This window comes from Artemia sp. Qi Xiang Cuo, chromosome 16 (assembly GCF_049724085.1).
Source record: "Artemia sp. Qi Xiang Cuo chromosome 16, ASM4972408v1, whole genome shotgun sequence".
Classification (NCBI taxonomy): Eukaryota; Metazoa; Arthropoda; class Branchiopoda; order Anostraca; family Artemiidae; genus Artemia; species Artemia sp. Qi Xiang Cuo.
Genome location: NC_142809.1, coordinates 58,212,208 through 58,236,282, shown reverse-complemented (window position 1 = coordinate 58,236,282; position 24,075 = coordinate 58,212,208). Strand labels below are relative to the sequence as shown.

General features: G+C 34.1%; 1 protein-coding gene across 3 annotated transcripts in view; it reads right to left on the bottom strand.

The window, feature by feature from the left end:
* The window catches only part of LOC148943128 (KICSTOR complex protein SZT2-like), a 495,507-nt gene that overhangs the window by 459,712 nt on the left and 11,720 nt on the right, over positions 1-24,075 (bottom strand). For all 3 annotated transcript variants that reach the window (XM_089102275.1, XM_089102276.1, XM_089102278.1), the window contains 4 exons: positions 19,774-20,004; positions 16,405-16,561; positions 7,237-7,460; positions 2,323-2,411 (listed from right to left, as the gene is read on the bottom strand). In XM_089102275.1, the coding sequence (XP_088958401.1) occupies positions 2,323-2,411; positions 7,237-7,460; positions 16,405-16,561; positions 19,774-20,004 (701 nt within the window). The remainder of the gene's footprint in view (positions 1-2,322; positions 2,412-7,236; positions 7,461-16,404; positions 16,562-19,773; positions 20,005-24,075) is intronic.

Genomic DNA, 24,075 nt, shown 5'->3' with positions numbered 1-24,075 from the left:
AAATTCATTTTGCCGCTCGAAGCTATGCGTTCTATTTATTTCGCTCTTGTTCATTCTTATCTAAATTATTGCCCACTTATTTACTTGAATACTTTCAGATCCCATTTAATTCCGCTTCAGAGGCAACAAAATAAGGCGCTTCGTATTTTAAAAAGTTATCTTCCTTCCCCAGCGTCTTTCCCCAGTAAGTCTTCTACAAAGAGTTTATATTGTTTATTGAATATTCTTCCTGTTGAACTTGCAGTTACTTTTAACTCAATATTATTCAAGGTTAATCATAATCTCCTGTCACTGCCCAGTTATTTCTTTTCTTTTGATTTGTTCCCAGTTGTTCCGCCATCTTCTCATCTAGCTCGCAGCATACGCAAACTACGCCAGCCGTTAATAATTTCAGAGAGGTCCCGGTTTTCTCTACGAAATAGTGTGGTTGCCGCGTGGAACCAATATGAATCTATTTTTGATTTTGATGTGTCGATCGGAATTTAAAAAAATAAAATAAAAACATTCCTTTTGGATATTTATTAGTAATATAATATTTTAATTTTTTTTTTTTTTTTTTTTTTTTTTTCTCTCTTCTTATTTTTCGATATATCTCGGATCTTGATATCCTTCTTCTTGTCCCATTGCTGGTTGAGAGTTGTTTATGTATCGTCGGGTGGGTGTCTGCCGTGATGTGGTGAGTAATTAACCTTACATTTATTGATTTATTTATATTTGTTTGTGAAGTCTACCATTTTGAATGAAAATCCGTATATTTCTTTATTGTTTTTCTTTTTTTATCTGTGCAAAACGAGCTTGTCTCACTGCCAGATATCTGTATATATTTAGTGTCATTATGTAAGATTGAATAATAAATGAACCTGAACCTGAACCTGAATCGAAGAATAGCACTGTGGCAGATAATAGCAAATAGCATTTTAGTGCACTTTTTAAGTACCCTTTATAGCACCATATGGAATTTCCAATTTCTGTAATTTTGTACGACAAAGCAATAATATCGGCCCAACCAGAGCAAACGCCATCTAGCAAAATTTTTAAATGGCTGTTCGAGTTAGAACAATCAAAACTAATTTAAATTGCCTCCCAGTTTCAGAGGGCATATTGTCAGATACTGCTACATTCGCCTTTAAATGTATTAAATAAAATAATACATGTATTAAATAAAATAATATCCGACGTCTTCGGATATTACAATAGCAGCTAAAATATATATTAGTCAATTAAAAAAGATTAATTATATATTAATAAAGATTAATTATATTAATTATATATATTAGTCAAATAGAATCAAATTCATCAATTGAAGAGAGACTAACAGGAATCGGGATACCTGAGCCTCTCAGATCAGAAACGTCAATTCATAATAGTGTCTGTGGGAGGTTCTATAAAATCGAAACATTCTATAAAAAATCTGATTGGCTTAAACAAGCGTTAGCTAAATCTTGTTATAAGTAAAATCTCATTGTCAATGGGCCGTCAAACGGGCCATTAATCGGCCATATTAAACGTTTCTTTATACGGAAGTGAAGAGCAGCGTTAAAACTTAAAAACGAAAAGAAATTTCACTTCTTTTTATATAAAAGTTTAGCTTGATCTTAAATAAATGTATTTTCAGAAACAAATGTTCAAAAGGTGATAAATCCACTTATTTAGACAGTAAAAAAAGGTACAAAAGTCTAGATATTTCGGTCAAATATACAGCGATGACCATCAGTAGAAATACTAAAGTATTAGAATTAAAAGTAACATATTTATACTAAACAAATAATTTACTTCCGTCTCATTTAATTAGTTTATTTTTAATACTTTAGTATTTTTATTGATAACGATCTCTTTGTATGTGATCGAAATATCTAGACTTTTGTACCTGTTTTCACTGTCAAAATATATGGACTTATCCCCATTTGAAAGTTTATTTGTTCGTGACAGAAAGGCAGGGTGGTTGGGAAAAGGATACCTAATTTACGGTATTACGTCGAAAAAAAAATGTATTTTAAAGTACAATGACGATAGACAATTAGTAAATGCAAGTCTTTGCCAATCAAAGCATTTGACATGAAGATTGTACTGCTTAAAACAAACAAAAATAAATGAATAAATAAGCTCTTATATTCTCAAGGCGTTGTGAAAAAAAAGTCTCTCGTTACTCATGTGTTAGAGTATTCGTTCTTGAAGCGTAGGGAAGAAAAATTCAAGTTGAAAGAGCTGGAGTTATGGGAGCACTAGGCCCCCTCATACACAAAATACTTCTGCCCGTTTTAACTTCTGCAGGCTGTGGAAAATAACTGCGAAAGATATCGGTAGTACCGATTAATTACTTACATAAGAAGTTCATTGCTTGCATTCATTTGAAAACTTCTACGCAGAAATGATAGATGACATTCATTGGGAGTGAGGGTGAAATCGTTCACCTGAAATACAGCTCAATAGCGTTACAAATCAATTAACCAATAATAGCCCAAAGACCGAATAATGACAATTCAATTAACAGAATAACATTAAATTAAGACATTCTTTTTAAATAAAGGAAAAGCAATTTCAAATTAAAAACAATTTCCAATTGAATGTTAATATTTGTCAGGTATTTTGAAGCACAGGGGGAATGTCAGAGTTTTTAGCAGGAGGATCTGGATCTTGTAACAAAAAATTTTTTTCGGGACTGATATCGAATCTTTTATCCATTTGGACATACTTTTCATAGGATTCACGTAAACATTTTCCTTCTGCCTATCCCTATAACTCTTCTCAGGCCAACCTGAATATTTACTGTGCAGAGATTGTTCACGCTCTACGCACGGCCGAGCGTGCTAGTTTACCCATACGAAGAGTACGTCTTGGAACTGAGAAGCATGGTTGGTCAGGTAACCCTGACTTCGTTGATTCTTGTGCTAAATCGAAATCCTGGTTTCGTGTCTGAAAGGAGTGTGGTATGCCATGGCAAGGTTTGGTAAATGAAATTCGTCTGAAAACAAAGCGACGTTTCGCGAAAGTGCTTAGGCAACACCAGGCTAAATCCGTAGCTGAACTATCAAGTAAAGCCACAAGTGAACCTAATTTCGTATGGAAAGTGCTCAAAAGAGGAAAGAGATAATTCAAAAGTCTATAATGCAATCAAAATTACCAGTGACCAGTATGGTATTGATTATTATAAAAGTGAATTTTCGAGCCTGATCCATCATTGTCAAATCAATATGAAAGGGAGCTTGATGGTTGCTTAGGCCAATCAATTGATGAGATCAGTTTTATTGTTACACGATCTGCGGTTATGGGTGCATTTCTAAGCTACAAAAGAAAACTTCTCGTGGTGTTGATAGCCTCTGTGCAAAGCATCTAAGATGTGGGTCCCCTCTCCTGATTGAGCATCTGAACTTACTCTTTCAGATGATATTCTGTTGTGGTATAGTTCCTAATTTGTTCAATACTGGAGTAATAACCCCGGTATTAAAAAAGAGAAAGCCCTGGGACCGATGTTCTTCTTTTAGGCCAATTTCGGTGTCACCGGTTTTGTGCAAAGGTTTTGAGTTACTAATTATTGACGAGATATTTGGTAAGTGTTATACATTGGATAACCAATTCGGCTTCATGAAAGTAGTAGGCCGCGAGCATGATCACCATTTGATTGCTAATTTACGTCTATATGCTCATGAAAATAATGAGGTATTATATTTTGCTGGGTTAGACGTATCTAGAGATTTCGACACGGGTATACATCCGTATATCGTATTGCTTATAAGCGTGGAGTTAATATTTCTGTCATCAAACCAATACATGATATGTATAAAAAGCTAAATGCCAGAGTTATGGTCACCATCTCACCTGGTACGGTAGAACTCACTCCATCAATTCCAGTAAAAAAGGGGTATTGGACCGGGCGCTGTTACTTCTCCGCCCATGTTTAATAATACTGTCATTGTGCCACAACAGAACGTTTTAACCACATGTATATTTGAAGGTATTGATGTTTCGCTACCTAACTATGCTGATGACACCTTTGATATTAGTAGAACAGCCTTTGGAATTGAGGAAAATTTTCGAATTCTCGATAGGGAGTATAAACGTATTGGTCTTCGATTTAATGAGAGTAAGACTGAGTTCCTGGTGTTCAACCACCGTTCAGATTGCCAGACAAATGTTTAGGTGAGTGAACATCTTATTAAAGCACAAGATACACTGACGTATCTTGATGTGCCGATTGGGTCAACGCCTCGCGCTACGCGTCAACTTTTGAAAGATTTTTTTTCGCCAGGAAATCTAGGAATGCGTATGGTTTACTAATTGCGTTAAAGTTTAAATTTAACCGCCGTGTTTCAGCTAGCATTTATAATGCATTTGCTGTTTCGCATCTAATTGCCCTTGCACCATTTTGGTCTCTTCTTACGGCTTCAGATATTAAGGATATACGGAAGTGTTTCTACAAGTATGCAAAATATTTGCTACGGCTGCCTTTCTAGACTAACAACAGCTCGCTATCCTCGCGGTATGGAGTCCAGTGTCAGCGGTGCAGAAAGAAATGAGAGATATCGGAGGCAGATTATTGGTAAAAGCACCTCTGAAACTGTCCTTAGTTGATAATGTGCTTGTTCTTACATACAATTGCCCTTGTTTATATTTTTTCTTTCTTTTTCTTTTTTTCCTGTCAGTTCTTTTTTGTTTTGGTTTTGTTTGTACTTGTCAGAGTTTATTTGTTTCTTTCCCTTTTCTTTCTTTAATACTCCATCAGTGTTGTATTTTGCATTTATGATGGGCAATAAATTTATACATACATTACCTCTTAACCTTCACTTATTCCTATTCTTAGCGGATTAGTCTACTTAACATTAATTTTCAAAGCTATTCCCGCACTTTGAACTTGCAAAAACTCTAAAATTACAGCTTAGGGTAATAACTTATAGCTTTGATTTATAGCTTTGGGTTTAATAGTAACAAATAACTTAACTGACTTATAATCAGTTTAAAAAAGATTTTAAATAAATATAGTTACACCGTTTACAAAGGTTTCCTAACATTACTTCTTATTTTAAATTCAAAAATGCAATGGATTTTTTTTTCATCACCCACCATTTTGCGTAATGATGCTTTGGAATTTTTCTCGGTAGAATTTACAGATTTCCAGGTCAATGAATAAAAAAGACGTCGTACACAAACCGTCACTGATAGAGCCAATCTGACTAAATTTAGTGCAAAAAATTTAGACAAATAAAATTAAGCAGGAAATATCAGTCGTCCTCCCTTCAATAGAATCGTCGTTTGGCTACACATGTCGTTTAGCCTTAGAGATACAGTTACAAAACCGTTCAGCTGTGCTGAACAAAATGGATACCTTAAAATTTTGATTGGAAGTGTTCACACTGAATTTACCCACACACTGAATTTAGTTTGACAGCCGATTCCTATCAAAACATTCCTATTAAAATTAATAGGAATTAAACATTCCTATTAAAGATTCCTATTAAAATTACGATCCATATTTGCTAATAAGTCTACATATAGAATGTTTAACTTGTAGTAAAAAGTAAGTAAAAACTAAACAAATTGACTGAAAGATTCTCCCCTCGCAGAACGGTTCCTTCAGTTTTAGCCCACCCGCTCCTCTTCCGAATGAATTTCTGAAAGACTTTAAAAACCAACCATTTTTTCAATGGGATGTAAACTTCTGCCTTTTAATGTACCGTAAAGTGTAAGAAACGTTTTTTTTTATTACTGATAATGGTTTAAATGAAGGGGGAGGCTATACTTGCACATATATTGAGGAGGGAGTCTTGATCTTAAGCCACAACGAAACAAGTCCAAACGACCCCTTCTCCCCATCAAGGGAAAATCCAATGATGCCTTCACAAATATCGGGAACCTGTTCTAAACACATGACATTATATATATATACTGGATACTACAAACCAACAACTCAATGTAGCCCAAGTCTCAGAGGCTAATCCAGTTACGTACGTTGCGTTGGCCTATATCCACATGTACTCGATACACAGTGAAATACATGCACACAGTCGGTGGAAAGGGATTTGTCCGAAGTCACGCTGAGATTATTCCAGCGGACCAGCCCGACCCCCCCCCCCCCCAACCCGAGAAACTGAAAAATAAAGACCTAAAAATATAATTTTTTCCAATTTTGGGACCCCTACTATAGAAAAAATTATTTGGTTCGTCCCCCCCCCCCCGTAAGGATAGGACCCATGTGCACTCATTTAGATATTAGGTATATTACATATGTTTATTTGCATTATATTCATGTGCTATATTTTCTGCAAAACTATGGATATATTGTCGATATTCTATATGGAAATTAAATAAAACGTGAAAGCCTTCTATATTAAAATAGGATAGCAACTATATTGAACACTAGCTTTAGGCTAAAGAACATTCACAGTTAACTATATTCTAGATCTACGTCCCATTTCTTACCTGCTTTTATTTTATGAGGTTTGCAATTTCTACTTAGAGAATAGGATTGGAAATTAGTTTTAGGCTAAATAACAACATATTTCAAGTTTTATCGCTAAGTTTTTCTTAAGTTAAAAATTTTGAATACTTTAAGCCACTTTCAATGACTGGTGAGATTTAAAGGGGCTAATATAAATGAATCACGTTAAGTAATATAAGCAATACATATTACATAATATTTTTTAATTGTAATACATATTATACATATTACATATTATACATATAATATATATTACATAATATTATGTAATTGTAAAAGTAATATAAGTAATACATAATACATAATATAAGTAATACAAAACTGGGGCTCAGTATTTAACTCAATTTATAAAGAAGATAAAGAGGGATAAAATTTAAAATCTGAACACCGATTTAAATTTTCGTTTTGGGGTAATTTTGACTTCTTCTAAAACAATGAATTGTTGTCTCTGATCTTTGCCATTTGGCTCATGGAAAATTCCGGATAGGAAAATTCATGGAAAATTCAAGGATAAATTCCGGGAATATTGAAAGTGATGGAAATAATAGCTAAACGAATGAGATGGTAGATACATTCCGCCCGTTGTAGCGGTAACAAAACAAATCTGCTAAACAAAACACACGATACAAAACACGTCTACTAATTAAAAGGTATTTCTACAAAAATTAGTTTCTCCGAAAATGGCTCACAGGGAAAAAAGCGACATTTTGAAGGTGAAGAAGGGATTTAAATGGAAGAATTTATGAATTTTGAAACAAAGAAAATGGAAATATGGCTCAAAGGGCACTAAATAAAAACAATACCTCAACGACAGGGGCAGTTGGTAGATACATTCCCCCCGTTGTAGCGGCAACAAAACACATTAGCTTCTTGTAAGGTATTTCTCCAAAAGCCAGATTGGGTCGTACTTCAGATCCCAAACCAATAAAGGAGCATGCAACCCACGACAAGCGTAACTGACTTAAGAAAGAATCCATCACGTCCGATTTCGAAAAACCAAAAACGTCGTCGGATATTACAATAACAGCTAAAATATAATTTAGTCAATTAAAAAAGATTCAAGTGTCAAATAGAATTCAACACATCAATTGAAGAGAGATTAACAGGTATTGGGATATCTGAGCCTCTCAGATCAGAGGCGTTAATTCATAATAGTGTCTGGGGGAGGGCACAAAATACGTTTTTCCAAAATTAGGCGTAACATTATTTTTTCAATGAAAACACAAAAAGGGAATTTTCTGCTTTGCGCAGCAGAAACCTGGCATTTGAACTGGGAACAGGAGAGGAGAATTCCTGCCTTCGAGAATACATGTCTCAGAAGAATTCCCAATATCCACTGGCGGTAGAGGATAGGCAACCAATCCATCCGCAAAATGACGGGTCGGTCTGTTGTGACAGATGTCATAAGAGTTCGCCGATGGAATACATTGGACATGCACTACGTAAGGACAATGCGCGGCCACCAAATGCAGCGCCCACTGGCATCCATTGGGTTCACGCCATAGAACCAACCCCTGAAACCCCATGCGCCGAACGTACGATACAGATCTGCAACACCTGAACACCTCAATCCAGCCTCATTGGGAGGATATATTGGCAACAGCAAAGATTAGCGGCTCCTTCTTGATGCCCTGGTTGCTCTGGAGGCATGGGCGGGTTTAAGGCAATTGCCCCCCTAACTCCGATTGACATTCCTGTCTTAAATAGTAAATTGACTAAGTCTGATTTTCACATTTTTTGGATTTTAGTGTCAAAGAACACGACGAAGTTTTAGCTTAATCAATTAATTAGCAGTCTCTAAAAATAAAGATTAACACTAACACTTTATTTTAAATATTTAAGGTAAATAATTTGTTTCAAAACCAAATAATTTGTTGGATCAAAATTACACTCGATTCTTCTTGAAAGCACATATGTTTATATCCATACGCATAAGCAGATACTGATAGTACAGTCAATCTAAGGTTTAACCTCAAACAAATTGCAATGACTTTGAGTTTGGTAGGCCTACCATTCAAACCGCAAAAAAATTTTCTACAACATATAAAAAATCAGCCAAAATCGGAGGAGGCAAAATTAAGCATTTTTCGTTTTTTCTTCTTAAATGACGACTTTTTAAAAACAACTTAATTTGCACGTACTGAAAGTCGGCAATAGATAAATCTGGTACGTAGATAACGAATATGCACTTTTTTTGTTTTGACGGCTTATGTTCAGTCCCCCCTCCCCTCCCACTCATAAATCAAGCGGCGATATTGGTCTGAGAGCAACATTACGCGGCGCTGAATTCATAGAGAAAAAACTTGGACTACTAATGCAGAAAAAAAGTCGTGTCTATGTCAATTTACCCATCCCCTCACCCTCCACCCTAAACAAGACCACCCCGAATTCTTAGAATCCAAAAAGCAACTTCTCACAACTAGCTAAATCATTGATTTTAATTTGAACAAAATATCACAGATAATTTGAAACTGTAAAGGTATTAGAGTTTCGTTACATTTTTCTAATTAATAATATGTCTTCTTTATTTTTGATTTAAGTATGAATATCAGAGCAACTAGGCCCTTTGAAAGAATTGCAGGCACTGTCGAATTCCATGCAGTTTCGATGACAGCTTCACGGGTCACTATCTCAGAGTCCTTTACAGCCACACTTCATGACGTTGAGAATTTTCTTTGGTGCCACTGGAAGATCCGTGAGGATAGGGTACAGCATGCCTTTCTTAAGTCTCTATACCAAATTCTCAGGATCAAGGGCAGGGATCTGAAGCCCAAACCAAACTTGTTATTAAAGATAGGTTCGAAAACAGTTAAATTTCGCTGCTGCTGATGCAGGAGGTAGGTCTTAAGGATGGAGGGAAGTTGTAGACATTGCTACTTTCTGCTGAATGACTCGGTGCTGGTAACTGTCAAGATTGTCAGTAGATTTTCCACCATACAATATAGAAGGCGCAGCCTCTCCCGCTGCATTAATCTCTTCTTTCGAAGCATCAATTCTAGAAAACATTTAAGCATTTTTCATAAAGTATTCGCTGTCTCTCAGCCGTTTATGCGCAACCCCTTTGCCAAGTCCATGTAGACGAGAAGTTGTGTCGAATCCAAGAATTGCATGAGCAAAAGGAAGCAGTTTGCAGGTTTTAGTACCAATCTTCTTAACAATGGCTTCGATATCCCAAGTTGCACCTGAAGTGGTTGGTTAAGAATCACTGTGAAGGTAGACCTTGCGGTGCTCAGGAATACAATGAAGTAAAGTAACAACACCAACAAGTCGGTATCGTCACCGATAACTACAGTGTCCTAAGTCTTCGTACACTCAACCGCTGTAAGCACAATAAGCAAGTCAGCATCAGCTTTGGCTTGGATGGTTCTCAGACCTTCGCCTAATAAATAATCAGAAAGTACATAGACGAAACGGGTTTTATTCTTTTTGCACGAAAGAAATTCCTCTTTTTCGGTGGCAAGTCTCATTTCCGGGCTAAACAGTATATCCCGTCCAGTGACACGGTTTCGCTTAAGGTGAGTCATAATTTTGTGGAAGCAGATATGTCATGGCCATCAAAGACAATAATGGCGTCTGAATATTTTGCCAAAACGTAGTTCCAGTGTCGGTCTAAGATATCCGAAACATCCGTCAGTTCTTGCATCAGAAGATTAACGTGAGCACAAGCTGGAAGGCCCATTACCCACTGAAGTACTTCCGTCATTCTTCTACCTCTAGTCAATTCGGTTGCCGTTTTCAGACTTCTCATCAGTTCTTGTTCTGTGATCAAATCTGTGAAATCCGGCCCAAAATCAGTCCGGTCTTCTCACCACGTGTAAGCCTTTTTCGAAAGACTGGAAAAGTTTTGGGCCGGTATGCTCAAGTCTGTTCATCTGCTGTAGGTACAGCCTCACTAAAATTGTGTAGTTGTTGTGACCAGCTGCTGCGAGGTAAGGGAGCATATCGGAAATTGTTTGCAAATGAAGTTTCCAAACACCAGTGTTCAAGGGGCCAGAAAAAAACTGACCTACCTAAAACAGTTTTTGCGGTTTAACTTTTGAAAGCATCAATCTACCAAACTAGGAATTCTTCCCTGAGACAAGAAGGCTCGATGACACTTACTAATTTTTGTAGAATTTTTCACCCAATGGTGTCTGAGTAATTGAGAGTGTCCGGCTGAACCCCGACCTCCTGTATATAAAACTGAGTTTCATGTGCATTAGAAGCTGATCACTTTAGAGTATGAATAACACTAATCTCGCCAGATGCTTTTAAAAGCTTCAGAAGACATTCTTGTCATACCGTACGTATAATTATAAAGTTGTGGGTATCCCCGTACATCTCAATCATTCTAGTAGAGAAGCAGCATTTATTGACAATAAAACGTATCCTTATTTTTGATGGCTCAGTAAAACTTACATAATATATGAGACCACATTGGCTAATCATGATAAAACATAAAATCGCGAAGAAAGGAGAAAACGGTGACAATAAACAGTCAGTGAGAAAATTGAAAAATTATGCAGTTATTTTGGTCAAGACCTCAGCTTGACCCTTCACTATTTTGCTATGCTTCGATCTCAGCTTGGCAAAACCTACCTTGGAACTTGAATGTAACTAAAAAGTTAACTAGAAGCCAAAATTAATCAGAAAGCGTACTGCTTATACGTTCTTTTCAAACTCGAATGTCCGCAAAATGAGTCAGCTTGTTATTGCGCATTACCGTATCTATTGAATAATTTCTCACCAAGAGCGTTGAAGAACATTGCAGATGCGAGACAATTTTGAGATGTGTGCAAAACCATTTATTTGATGGGTGTGCGTGGGGGGGGGGGGAATACGCAAGTTACTAGGACAGTACTTTTTCCTACAATTTTGGCATAGGAAGTGTAAATTTTCTCTGCGTGGATCCGACTTAGTGTAATACCCAACATATATTAATACACGTTTTATTTCGCGCGTATGTGGGGGGAGGGGTGTCAAACGACTCAGGGATTTTTAAAACATTGAACTGAGTCCATATTCATGATCTATTCGTCAGATTTTCCTATCACTGACTTTTTAAATGTTTAAGTTAGCTTTTTTTCAAGTCGTTATTTTAGATGAAAAGAAGAAAAATTTCAATTTCGCCTCGACTGATTTTAGCCGGTCTTTTATATGTTGCAGAGAATTTTTTTCCGGCTCGAATAATACCAAAATCAAAACTATTACAACTTGTTTGAGGTATACCCTAAAATTAATTTAGATTGACTGTACTATTATAGGTCCTGGACAAGTATTAACCAGACTAAAAGAAAATTAAAATATGTAATATATCTCCTTTTTGAATTCTCCCTGTTTTTATTTCTGGATTCCACCAATTTGTCATTAGAACAGCTAATTCATTAGCTTTCTTCCTGGATGTAGCCATAATATAAAAAAATGCACAAAAATTGGATGTTAAATTTGTCCGTATGAAAATGGTCGTCATTCCAAAAATATTACAATCTATAAGTATTCAAAAACTTTTTTACGGGGATAAGGGTTTTAACTAAAATTTCCTTAAAACTGCAAAAAGCAGAAAATTTAAAATGCACATTTATCACTAGTTTTGATTTGAGCATATCAATCATATGGCGGATAAAAAGTTCAAAATATGTTAGTATAATATGTTATATACTCGTATATTATATATAAAATATGTTACCTGGGCATTGTCTAACTGGTTTAAGGTCTTAAGTACATTTTAGAATAGATTCTGTCAAAGCGGCTATTAAAAAACTTCTTTAATATCCGTGAACAAGAAAAGGCATTTTTATTCCATATTTGTAGGGAAATTTCCTAGCAATGGTATAAAGATAAGATTCAAACGCAACGGTTTGACTCTTAAAATCATCAAATGTTAAATTAGGACTTGCCAGACTTAAACTTGAGATACTCAATAATCAGTATCAATATAATAAGTATCAATAATAAGTATCAATAACAAGTATCAGAAATAAGATACTCAATAATAAGCATCAATAATAAGTATCAATATAATAAGCATCAATATAACAATTATCAATAACAAGTGTCAATAATAAGTATCAATATAATAAGTATCAATAATAAGTATCAATAACAAGTATCAGTAATAAGATACTCAAAAATATGTATCAATAATAAGTATGAATAATAAGTATCAATATAATAAGTATCAATAACAAGCATCAATAATAAGTATCAATATAATAAGTATCAATAATAATTATCAATAATAAGATACTCAATAATAAGTACAACATATGAAAGAGAATTTATGATATTGATCAGATTCGTCAAACTCAAACATTTAAACCTACAAAATATAATTGAAAAAATAATTTAGTAAAGCAAAGTGAAACAGATATAAAAACAAATGGTAAAAAAATAAATAGAAATGCTGAGCTTCAACCCTTTGAAGGGTTGAGGAAAAGAAAATAAGCTACTTAAGGTACGAATAACCTGTTGCTGATTTTCTACCATTCCATGATCAAGTAATTCCTTTTTTTTACTCGGTTCATTCATTATCCTTAAACAAGCATTTAGCATTATATTTATTATTTTTTTAGATACTTTGCTTTTCTAGACGCTTTGAATAACAGATATACGGTTATTCCTTTGTGTGGTTCAAGCCCTAGGTTTGGCACATCTGCTGAACTTTCGTTTTAAAAGATAAATCGATGATCTTGATAGGGTAACACCCCCAGGGAGTCGATTAAATTACACTTTTTGTAGCGTGTATTGAATAAAAAGATACCAGGGAAGGTTAAGCCGCAGCAATGTGCTTAAGAAGGGCAAAGACAAAAAAAAATTAAATTAAAAAACACAAAAATAGCCTAATTACGTGGGAAATATGGGACTTAAAGAGCCAAATGCACCAGAATATGCAAATAATAATAATTTATTCATTACTCACTATAAAAAAGATGTAGCGTACATCAAGAACAAAACAAAAAAACAACAACAAAAAAGCAAACTCGCACACTTAACAATTATTTACATAAAACGACATAAATTGTGGTGCGCAGTAAGACCTGCAGACAACGACAGCTTTCCCGCAAGCACAGTCACTTTTTCCCGTAAATCAGGGAGGCCGAATCACGATATTAGATGCCGGTTCCGGAACCACGGAGGGAGGCACAAAAGGTACCGAGAAAATTTAAAATAATAAGTCCGGATAGAATTCAGATCTTTAGGCTTCAGAATTGGAAGAAAACCAGATAAAAAAAAAAAAGAATGATCACAAAATGAAGAATATAATGTCCCAAGCACTTCTATTGTACCTCCCTCTTTTGCAACAATTTTTGAATATCCTATCTGAATTTTTTTTTTTTTTTTTTTTTTTTTTTTTTTTTTTTTTTTTTCATTAGAAACTGTCAGAGCCCGAAGTGTATTGATATTATTAGTAATGTGAAGACCAAGCCATCGAAAAGAAGAGACACAGGGAATTGAGAAAAAAACACAGTTAAGAGGGAGTCGCACTCGAACTAAATGAAGTATATTCGCACTTATCAACGTTCAACATAAGCTCAATCCGTCTGAACTGGTCTGAGATCCAGCTGACAGAATGTGAGAGCCCAGCCCTAGAACGACTGAAAAGGAGAACATTGTCCGCATAAGCAAGTTACAAGACATCAATTCCATCAGAAATGAAAGTAGAAGGCAAAGATGAAAGGATATGAGCAATACATAACTTAAAAATAGTTGGAGAAAGCACACCACCTTGACGGACCCCACGCTGAATAAATACCTTTGAATCAGTAACTACTCCATTACATTTTACCCGAATAAAAGAGTTGGAATACCAGTACCGTAACAAAACAACAATAGAAAGGTTAATATTGTTAGAAAAAAGGGAATAGAGTGCATGTGAGTGAACTATACTATCGAAAGCTTTCGAAAGATCAAGAGCACAGATATGAAGAGGAGATTTATTATTAATAAATTGCAAAAGGAAGGAAGCTAGAACACGATGGGCGTGCTGACGTCCCAGTCTTTTTTGAAAGCCAAATTGGTTTCACCAAAATTAACACTTTCTGAAATAAAAGGGAGAAGAATATATTCGAAAATTTTTCAAAGATTGCACGAAACAGTAATTGGTCGATTAGAACTACACTCTGACGAAGTTTTTCCACGCTTCAAAACCGAGGTGACTGTGCCACAGAGAAAACTGTCGGGAACCATAGAAGTAGATAAACACAACTGAAACAGTAGCTGAAGGTGATCTATCAAAGTTGGGCAAACTACTTTTAGGTGATAAGAAGAAATTCCGTCTTGATCAACAGAGCTAGATTGCATGTTCTTAATAGCTTGACCAATATCAACAGTAGAAAATGTCTGATATAAGGTACCCTTTTAAGATCCTTCCAAGATTGATGAAAAATTTAAAGCTAAAATCTTAAAAATTTAACACAAAAAATTTGCCTTATGTTTAAAGACAATATAGTTAAGGGCGATGTTCACCAAGTGTGTTTCCACCGCGCTGACAGAGAAATAACATAAAAAAAGTGAGACTACTAGAAAAAAAAGGAAGAAAGTCTCGTGCCCAGATAACAATGGCTAGGAAAGCCCAGAGGACAGTATTAGTTAAACTTGTATAAACAGAAAAAAAACATAGCAAGTATTAAAAGTTACAGAAAGGTTCAGAGAAATAGGAATTCTGAAATGGTTAGAATTCCAAAAATTACTTTAATCCTATTAAAATTCTTTAAAATGTGAAAATGTTTCCATTAAAGAATTATGACAAAATTTTAATTTAACTTCAACTATTTACCTCCCTTATTTAACCTCCTACTTTCTTATTTACCTCCAACTTCCACTAATTACCTCCCTTACCAATCATACCCTTAACCATAAGCCACGTACCCACGTTGACATGTCAAAATAAGTAAATTTTCTCTCCTTTTTACATTTTTAGCATGTGTTGTATTATGTTTAATTGAACAAATTTTATACTTTCGTTTCCTATCTTTGTTTTTATTAAGTTGTGTTTCAATTTTTACCATAAACTAAAATACCTTGTGTTTTTTTTTTTTTTTTTTGTCTAATTCATTATACCAAAAAAACACAACAAACAGACTTTATGCAAGGTCTAATTGTTTTTATCCTTCTTAACGCCAGTTTGCTTAACATGAGAAGTACGAATTTTGCCCATCTGGGCTTGAGATAGCCATTTTTCGGAAATAAATCTTACAACACCAGGAGAAATTCCTCCCCAGACTGACCCAAAATATTTCGCAGAGGTCAATATATCTGTATATGTCTTTCTCAATATACTTAATCTTAAAAAAATGAAAGACCTGCATACAGCAATGTGGTATTATAGTATTCAATCTTCAACAAATTATTTCCATGATTTGGGTATAATTAAGATTACCATTTCTCCTGCCCACCCCGTCCGCTCCAAGAAGTATCGCCTTCCTCCAGTTAAATCAGAAAGAGCTAGAATCTCAATGAGATACCAGATTCCTCATAGTGTTAACTAACTTAATTCAGTAAAAATGTTCCCAAGTTTCAAGAGTCGATCTTCTTTGAAAAAACGTATTTCAAAAATGGTTCTTTGTCTGGATGCTGGGATGGATAGATAATTGACAATAGAATGATTTGTGCTGTGGTGTTCTCGCGCTGGGGTGGCCACCTCTGTTATCTCCTACCTTGTATGTTTTTTTTTTTTTTTTTTTTTTTTTTTTTATATCCTGTATTTGTTATTTCGGCATTTTCTTATATTTGTTTATGGCTGACACATCGAGCCCTGCTCTCCGTCGACCAGTTTAGAAATTTATTTGTCATGTGTTTTTGTCAATAAAAGATCTTGTCTTGTCTTGTCAATAAGATTAATCATATTAATCTAAAAAGGTAATTTCCCTAATAATAAAAAATGAGGTAAGAGGACAAAAGAGGAGACAAAAAATAGAAATATGTATAAAAAGGCAAAGATAAAAAATGAGAAAACAAAAGATAAAAAAGAAGAGAGCGAGAAAGCTCCATACCAGGACAACAATAGTTAGGGACCATTTGAAAGCCAAGGAGACAATATCTTAAAATATCCAGAAGACCTTGCTCGGGGTTACTCAGGCCACATACCGGTTCACTTGAAATGCTATCCTCACCATCAAATAAACTTCCTACCATACGGCCATACTGCGACTGAAAGAGATACAGAGACCCAACAAAATTACTTTAATAACACAACATCAATGCAACTTAATATTAGTCGTTAGCACAGGTACGCAAATGTAAAAAACTCGAGCCCGGCCGGGCAAAAGATTTTTCCTCGGGGAAAGGGGTTGAAACAGGAGGAATTGCACTTTTGGGTCATTATCTTTCTTCTTCTCAAAAGGGTATTCCAGAAACCCTCCTCAGGCCCATCCCCCTCCCTCTTCGAGCAGATATATTCATAATGTATAAAAAAGATTTCAGATAAAATCAACAATTTTATGCACACAGCCACTTGGGGGCAGGGGTGAAAGGTATCTTGATAAGGCCTTAATATATACGGAGGGAAAAGAAAATCTGTTGTTTTTTTCTAAATTTGTATAGGAAAATATAAATGACATGATGGAAATTATAGAACATAAATATTGCTAAATTAAAGTTGTAAAGGAGATATCTCCTTTTTTCAATTCTTAAAGTAGAAAAGTTCAGAATCTTGCCTTTTTCGAATTATATTCTTTTCTCTTGGAAATGATGGATCCAATGAAGCTATGACCTTATTTATGTCTGCTATCACGGCAGCTATGGCAAAAAGAGATACAAATTTGGGGGGGGGGCAAATAAATAGAAGAAAAAAAACAGTAACCTCCTATTGGTGAATTAATTGAAGTTTGAGGTAGAACATTGGTTTCGTCAAAATTTTGGACAGATACAGGTTTGGTTCTAAGTCCAGTGAGACTAGCCTTCAGTACAGGGGATAGATTTAAAACATAATTATTGGATCCATTTCATGCTAAGGCCTTTCTTTCTCATGCAAAACGGGATTTGCCAGAATATACGAAACTCCAATTCTAGGGTATTCCATCGACGACATAAGGAAAAATGGGAAATCAATCACATAAACGGAAAGGAAGGTGAAGGAAATTTGGGAAATAGCGAAAATCAGGCAAATAACAATACGAATAATTATAAATAAAAAATAAGGGACATCACTAAACCCAATCCCAGCGATTATTCCCGTGATTTGTCTTTACAAGTTTGTCTGGCTTTGTTTGCCGTGTATACTGAAGATGGTCGATTATATTATTAACAAAATCCCTTTTAGATCATTATTACTACTTTTTACTCAATGTTGATTTTGGTACCGCCTTCTCGGGCTGTTATCTTACCGCGATATGTTATATTATATATTACGCCAAATATTATATGTTTATTATGTTATATACATATATATATATATATATATATATATATATATATATATATATATATATATATATATATATATATATATATATATATATATATATATATATATATATATATATATATATATATATATATATATATATATATATATATATATATATATATATATATATATATATATATATATATATATATATATATATATATATATATATATATATATATATATATATGTATATATATATGTATATATATAATATATTTCATATGCGTTCTGTTATAAATTTTTTGATGCGGTCAAATGTTGTTGCCTACCCGCTATGCTAGCTCATATTATTAATTGTAAATGTTATTTTTAAGAAAGAGTGAAGTTTTTCAAATAGAAGTAAAAAGTAACATTAAAACTTAACATGAACAAGATTTTTTCAGCAATCTATTTTTTCAACTATGCAATCTATTTTGCCAATCTATTTTGTCAATATTTACGAACAGAATTTGATTAAGAGCAACTGGAGTGCCACTACAACAAATATGCTTTATAGTCGATAATTGTTTTATAGTACTTTCCATAGTCAAATGGTTAATATTGAAAAACTTTTCAGGGTCAAAGTCTTAATATTGAAATAAAATAATAGGCATAGCCTACCCCATACAAGAACATATTTCTTTTAAATATAAAACTAATTATAGCAAAAAAACTAAGTAAAAGGAAGCAGATGGCTAAACGCCATCAATTAAGGCCCTCAGGGAAGATACAACTAGATTCTATGAGTTTGAGCACCTTATACTATTTTAAGCTGAAGATATGGAGCCGAAATATTCATTTAGTTTCGTCCAAGTTTTACTGTCTTAAAATAATTCGTCGTTGTATTACCTCTTATTGTTTGCATACTGGAAAGGGACTGTGGTCTTCGTTGTTACTTAGTATATTTAAGTGTTTTTCACGTAATTTATTGGTATTTTTATACATTTTATAGTCATTACTTTTTTATTTCAAAAATAGCATTTTTAAGTTAGAATTGCGAGACGCTATTTCAAAGCGCGAAAACTAAGTAATTTCCCTACCAAAAAACAAAATGAAGGACACTATTTGGCAAGCTCTTTCTAAAGGGTAGTTAATGTAGAAAGCAAAAAGAAAACGAAAGAGAATAAACAAATAGAAAGCAAAGCAAAAAGAAAACGAAGCAGAATAACAAAGAGGGAATAAAGAAGTAACGAGAAGGAGTGAAAGTGAGAAAACACTAGTATATAGAAAGAAACTACACAAAGTACGGAAAAATAGAGAGTTCATCTGAATAGATTCAAATTCAGGCTGCATATAAAATATACACTGAACTGAAACTGGATAAAAAAAGGTCAAGCAAAGAAAAGGGTCGTTCAGAAGTTTCAGCACTAAATTGAGTCAAGTTCAAAAGAAAAGTACTTTCAAAAGAACAAGAAGTGCCAAGCTGAGAAGTAAAGAAAAGTACAAAAGAAAAGTTTGAAGTAATTTAAGCAACTAAAATTGAATCTCATTGGATTATACATAATGATAAAATAATATTCTTTTGGAATTTACTTTGTAAGACAATAAAAAAGATTAAAAGAAATAAAAGGAGAAAGAGAAAGCATAGAAGGAATAAAAAGAAGTGAAAAAGGGAATCTTCTGCCCCCCCCCCATAGAAGAATAAATTCTACAATATAGAAATAAATCGATAAATGTCAGGAAATACATTGTTTATATCTGAAACACGGATACAAGACTCAATCATCATACAAAATATATACAAAAAACTGAAACCAGAAGGCCAAACTGAGGAAGATCTTATCCGGAAGATTTAGAACAAATTGGTTGAAGTTCAGAAGAAAAGTAATCATCAAGTTGGTTATAATATATTTTATTGCAGTTTTTTAAGACAAAAAGAAACCAAATGAGGAAACAAATGTAAAAAAAAATAAGATAATAAAAGTGAGAAAATCTTTTGACCCATGCGCTGAAGAAATCACAAAAAAAATACCGTCATAATTTCTTTCTGGCGATAGGCTGCAGCAGTTAACCTGGCAGTTGAATCTTCTACCTCACACAGTTTGCTACCAATGTAAGACAGAAAATTATCCAGGTCATCCTCGGACAGCAGCCAACCTTGTACAAGAGCCTGGCGATTACCTGCTCGAGCAAATGGCACGTGAACCAATACGGACACATAAATATCAGGGTATAGTATCAGATTACTACCAGGTACAATGAACTGAAAGAAGGAAACATAATAATTTCAACTATATCTAAGCCAAGTGATTTTTTGAAGCCAAAGATAGTTTTTTTTTATATGACATGGAGCAGGGGCAACAGTTTAAAGGGGGTCAAGGTCCTTTTATATAGATACAAAAAATAAGCTTTATGTCAAGATCTAGGGGTCGACATTTGTTTAATTATTTTTATTACACAATTTCCTCAAATAAATACACCCAAAAAGTTATGTTTCATAACCTAGGAGGCCCCTCTAATTGGTACCCCCTGAAAATAAAAAAAGAGAGAAACAAACAAAATTAAACAGAAACAAATCACAGCCGTACAACTAACAAAGTAATTATACAAATATTTCTTTTTGTGGTTGTATTTCTTGAAATTTTTTTCTAACGTTTTTTATTTCCTTGATTTTTTTTTTGCCTCTTTGTTTTTAAGTTTTACTTGTAGCTGAGAATGATTTTTAGATGTGATATAAAAATATTGAAAGTATATTTTTATTTTATATATATTATATGTATTATTATATATATTATATATAATATTATATTATATTTATATTATAATTATATATATTATATATATATTATATATAAATAATTATATTATTTTTATATAATTATATATTTTAATTTTTCACTGTCGTCATTAAAAGTTTTACCAGTTTATAAACGTGTTTTAAAATTGGCTCTAGAATAGAAAGGCAGTTTGGCCTACAAGATTTTTTTATCGTTCGATACATGCATATGATAGCGTTACTAAGGTGTCAATCGACAATCACTCGAGTTTGTAAACTGTTAATGAAGAGGTAAAAGAATAATAGAATTATTTTTTATGGTGGGGGGGGATGTGAAGGCAGAAGAAGATGTTACTTATTATGTGTTGATTATTTTTAAACATTGTCCTGTATGATCTTTTTAACTTACAATAAATTATTAGTATCATAGTGGTGGACAGAAATTAATATTTTGTTCAGCCTTTAAAAAACAAGCATTTGTAATGAGCATAATGAAAGAAATTGTTCAAGGAGAAAAATGTGTAGGGAATATTCTTCTGTCATTTAATCTACTTTAACTATTTAAACTTCCTTCTGAGATAGTTGTAGTTCGCTCGGGTTTCCTCAACTTCGCAAAAAACATGCGAAAACTGATAAATTATAATGACCAGCATAGAAAATCATCAGAGAGTAGCAACTGTGATAAGACCTCGAAGGGGTGAACCAAAGGACAATCCCCCTTTTTACGTAACTGTAAGTTATTGTTATATGCAGGAGAGGCAACTAAAAATATGAGCATTAGTTTCCTTCTTTGTTCATGAGATTATGATGGAAAAAATATTTGGTGATAAAACATGTCAGAAATTTGACCCACTTTAATTTTTGTTTATTTTTGGTCCTGAGATAGCAGTTGTTCAGGTTTCTTGGATTCTTATTCAAGCTTCTTGTAATTTGTTTTCCACTGAAAATGCATAGGCGGATAAAATTAACTATTAAAAAGACTACAGCCCAAACCTGGTCCACTAAGAAAAATGAAACAAAAATAAAGATAGTAGAAATTGCAAATAATTTGTAAGATTATAACCCTAATACGCAATTAAAATACAATAGATATTGAAAAACAATAAAAATGGTAAGATTTTACTCCTGGTTCCAAGCCTGTATCCAGAATTTTAATTCCCAATTGAATCTATTTCAGGGTAAGGGGATCAATCATTGAAAAGGACTTTGTTTTACCGCTAAGTATATATACAATACAAAAAGTGTGTTTTGGGGAAGGGGAGATGGTACATGTCAAACCAATAGAAACCAATACAACCAATTTAAACCATTTTCACCGATTTGATAACCATGTGGTAAAGAGAGCAGACATAAATGAACATTATCTTGTCTTGTAAATCTTTTAGCATTCTGCCATTTGAAATTTCAGACACTAGAAGCCAAGCCTCCAAGGTAAAAAGTCGTAAAATGTAGCTCTGAAACGTCAGCAGTTCGAATATGGCGGAAGGTAATACGTGAGCAAGGTAATAAAACGTAAACTATGGCTCTGAAAAGCGAGCAGTTCAAATAAGTAGAAAGGTAATAAGTCGTAAAATATGATTCTGAAACGTGAGCAGTTCGAATAAGTCGCAAGGTAATAAGTCGTAAAATATAGCTCTAAAATGTGAGCAGTTCAATTAAGTCGCAAGGTAAAAAGTCGTAAAATATAGCTCTAAAACGTGAGCAGTTCAATTAAGTCGCAAGGTAATAAGTCGTAAAATATAGCTCTTAAACGTGAGCAGTTCTATTATGTCGCAAGGTAATAAGTCTTAAAATATAGCTCTAAAACGTGAGCAGTTCAATTAAGTCGCAAGGTAATAAGTCGTAAAATATAGCTCTAAAACGTGAGCAGTTCAATTAAGTCGCAAGGTAAAAAGTCATAAAATATAGCTCTTAAACGTGAGCAGTTCAATTAAGTCGCAAGGTAAAAAGTCGTAAAATATCGCTCTAAAATGTGAGCAGTTCAATTAAGTAGCAAGGTAAAAAGTCTTTAAATATAGCTCTTAAACGTGAGCAGTTCTATTAATTCGCAAGGTAAAAAGTCGTAAAATATAGCTCTCAAACGTGAGCAGTTCAAATAAGTCGCAAGGTAAAAAGTCGTAAAATATAGCTCTAAAACGTGAGCAGTTCAATTAAGTCGCAAGGTAAAAAGTCATAAAATATAGCTCTGAAACGTGAGCAGTTCAGAAAAGTCGCAAGGTACTACGTGAGCAGGGTAATAAGTCATAAAATACAGCTCTGAAACGTGAGAGGTTCGAATAAGTCACAAGGTAATAAGTCGTAAAATATGGCTCTGAAACGTGAGCAGTTCGAATAAGTCGCAAGGTAATAAGTCGTAAAATGTAGCTATGAAACGTCAGTAGTTCGAATAAGTCGCAAGGTAATACGTGAGCAAGGTAATAAGACGTAAAATATGGCTCTGAAAAGTGAGCAGTTCGAATAAGTCGCAAGGTAATAAGTCGTAAAATATAGCTCTGAAACGTGAGCAGTTCAAAAAAGTCGCAAGGTACTACGTGAGCAGGGTAATAAGTCATAAAATACAGCTCTGAAACGTGAGAGGTTCGAATAAGTCACAAGGTAATAAGTCGTAAAATATGGCTCTGAAACGTGAGAGGTTCGAATAAGTCACAAGGTAATAAGTCATAAAATATGGCTCTGAAACGTCAGCAGTTCGAATAAGTCGCAAGGTAATAAGTCGTAAAATGTAGCTATGAAACGTCAGTAGTTCGAATAACTCGCAAGGTAATACGTGAGCAAGGTAATAAGACGTAAAATATAGCTCTGAAAAGTGAGCAGTTCGAATAAGTCGCAAGGTAATAAGTCGTAAAATATAGCTCTGAAACGTGAGCAGTTCAAAAAAGTCGCAAGGTAATACGTGAGCAGGGTAATAAGTCAAAAAATACAGCTCTGAAACGTGAGAGGTTCGAATAAGTCACAAGGTAATAAGTCGTAAAATATGGCTCTGAAACGTCAGCAGTTCGAATAAGTCGCAAGGTAATAAGTCGTAAAATATAGCTCTGAAACGTCAGTAGTTCGAATAAGTCACAAGGTAATACGTGAGCAAGGTATAAGACGTAAAATATGGCTCTGAAAAGTGAGCAGTTCGAATAAGTCGCAAGGTAATAAGTCGTAAAATATAGCTCTGAAACGTAAGCAGTTCGAATAAGCCGCAAGGTAAAAAGTCGTAAAATATAGCTCTGAAACCTGAGCAGTTCGAGAAAGTCGCAATGTAATACGTGAGCAGGGAAATAAGTCATAAAATACAGCTCTGAAACGTGAGAGGTTCGAATAAGTCGCAATGTAACAAGTCGTAAAATGTAGCTCTGAAACGTCAGCAGTTCGAATAAGTCGCAAGGTAATACGTGAGCAAGGTAACAAGACGTAAAATATTCCTCTGAAAAGTGAGCAGTTCGAATAAGTAGAAAGGTAATAAGTCGTAAAATATGATTCTGAAACGTGAGCAGTTCGAATAATTCGCAAGGTAATGAGAAAAATGAGAAGTTCGAATAAGTCGAAAGGTAATACGTGAGCAAGGTATTA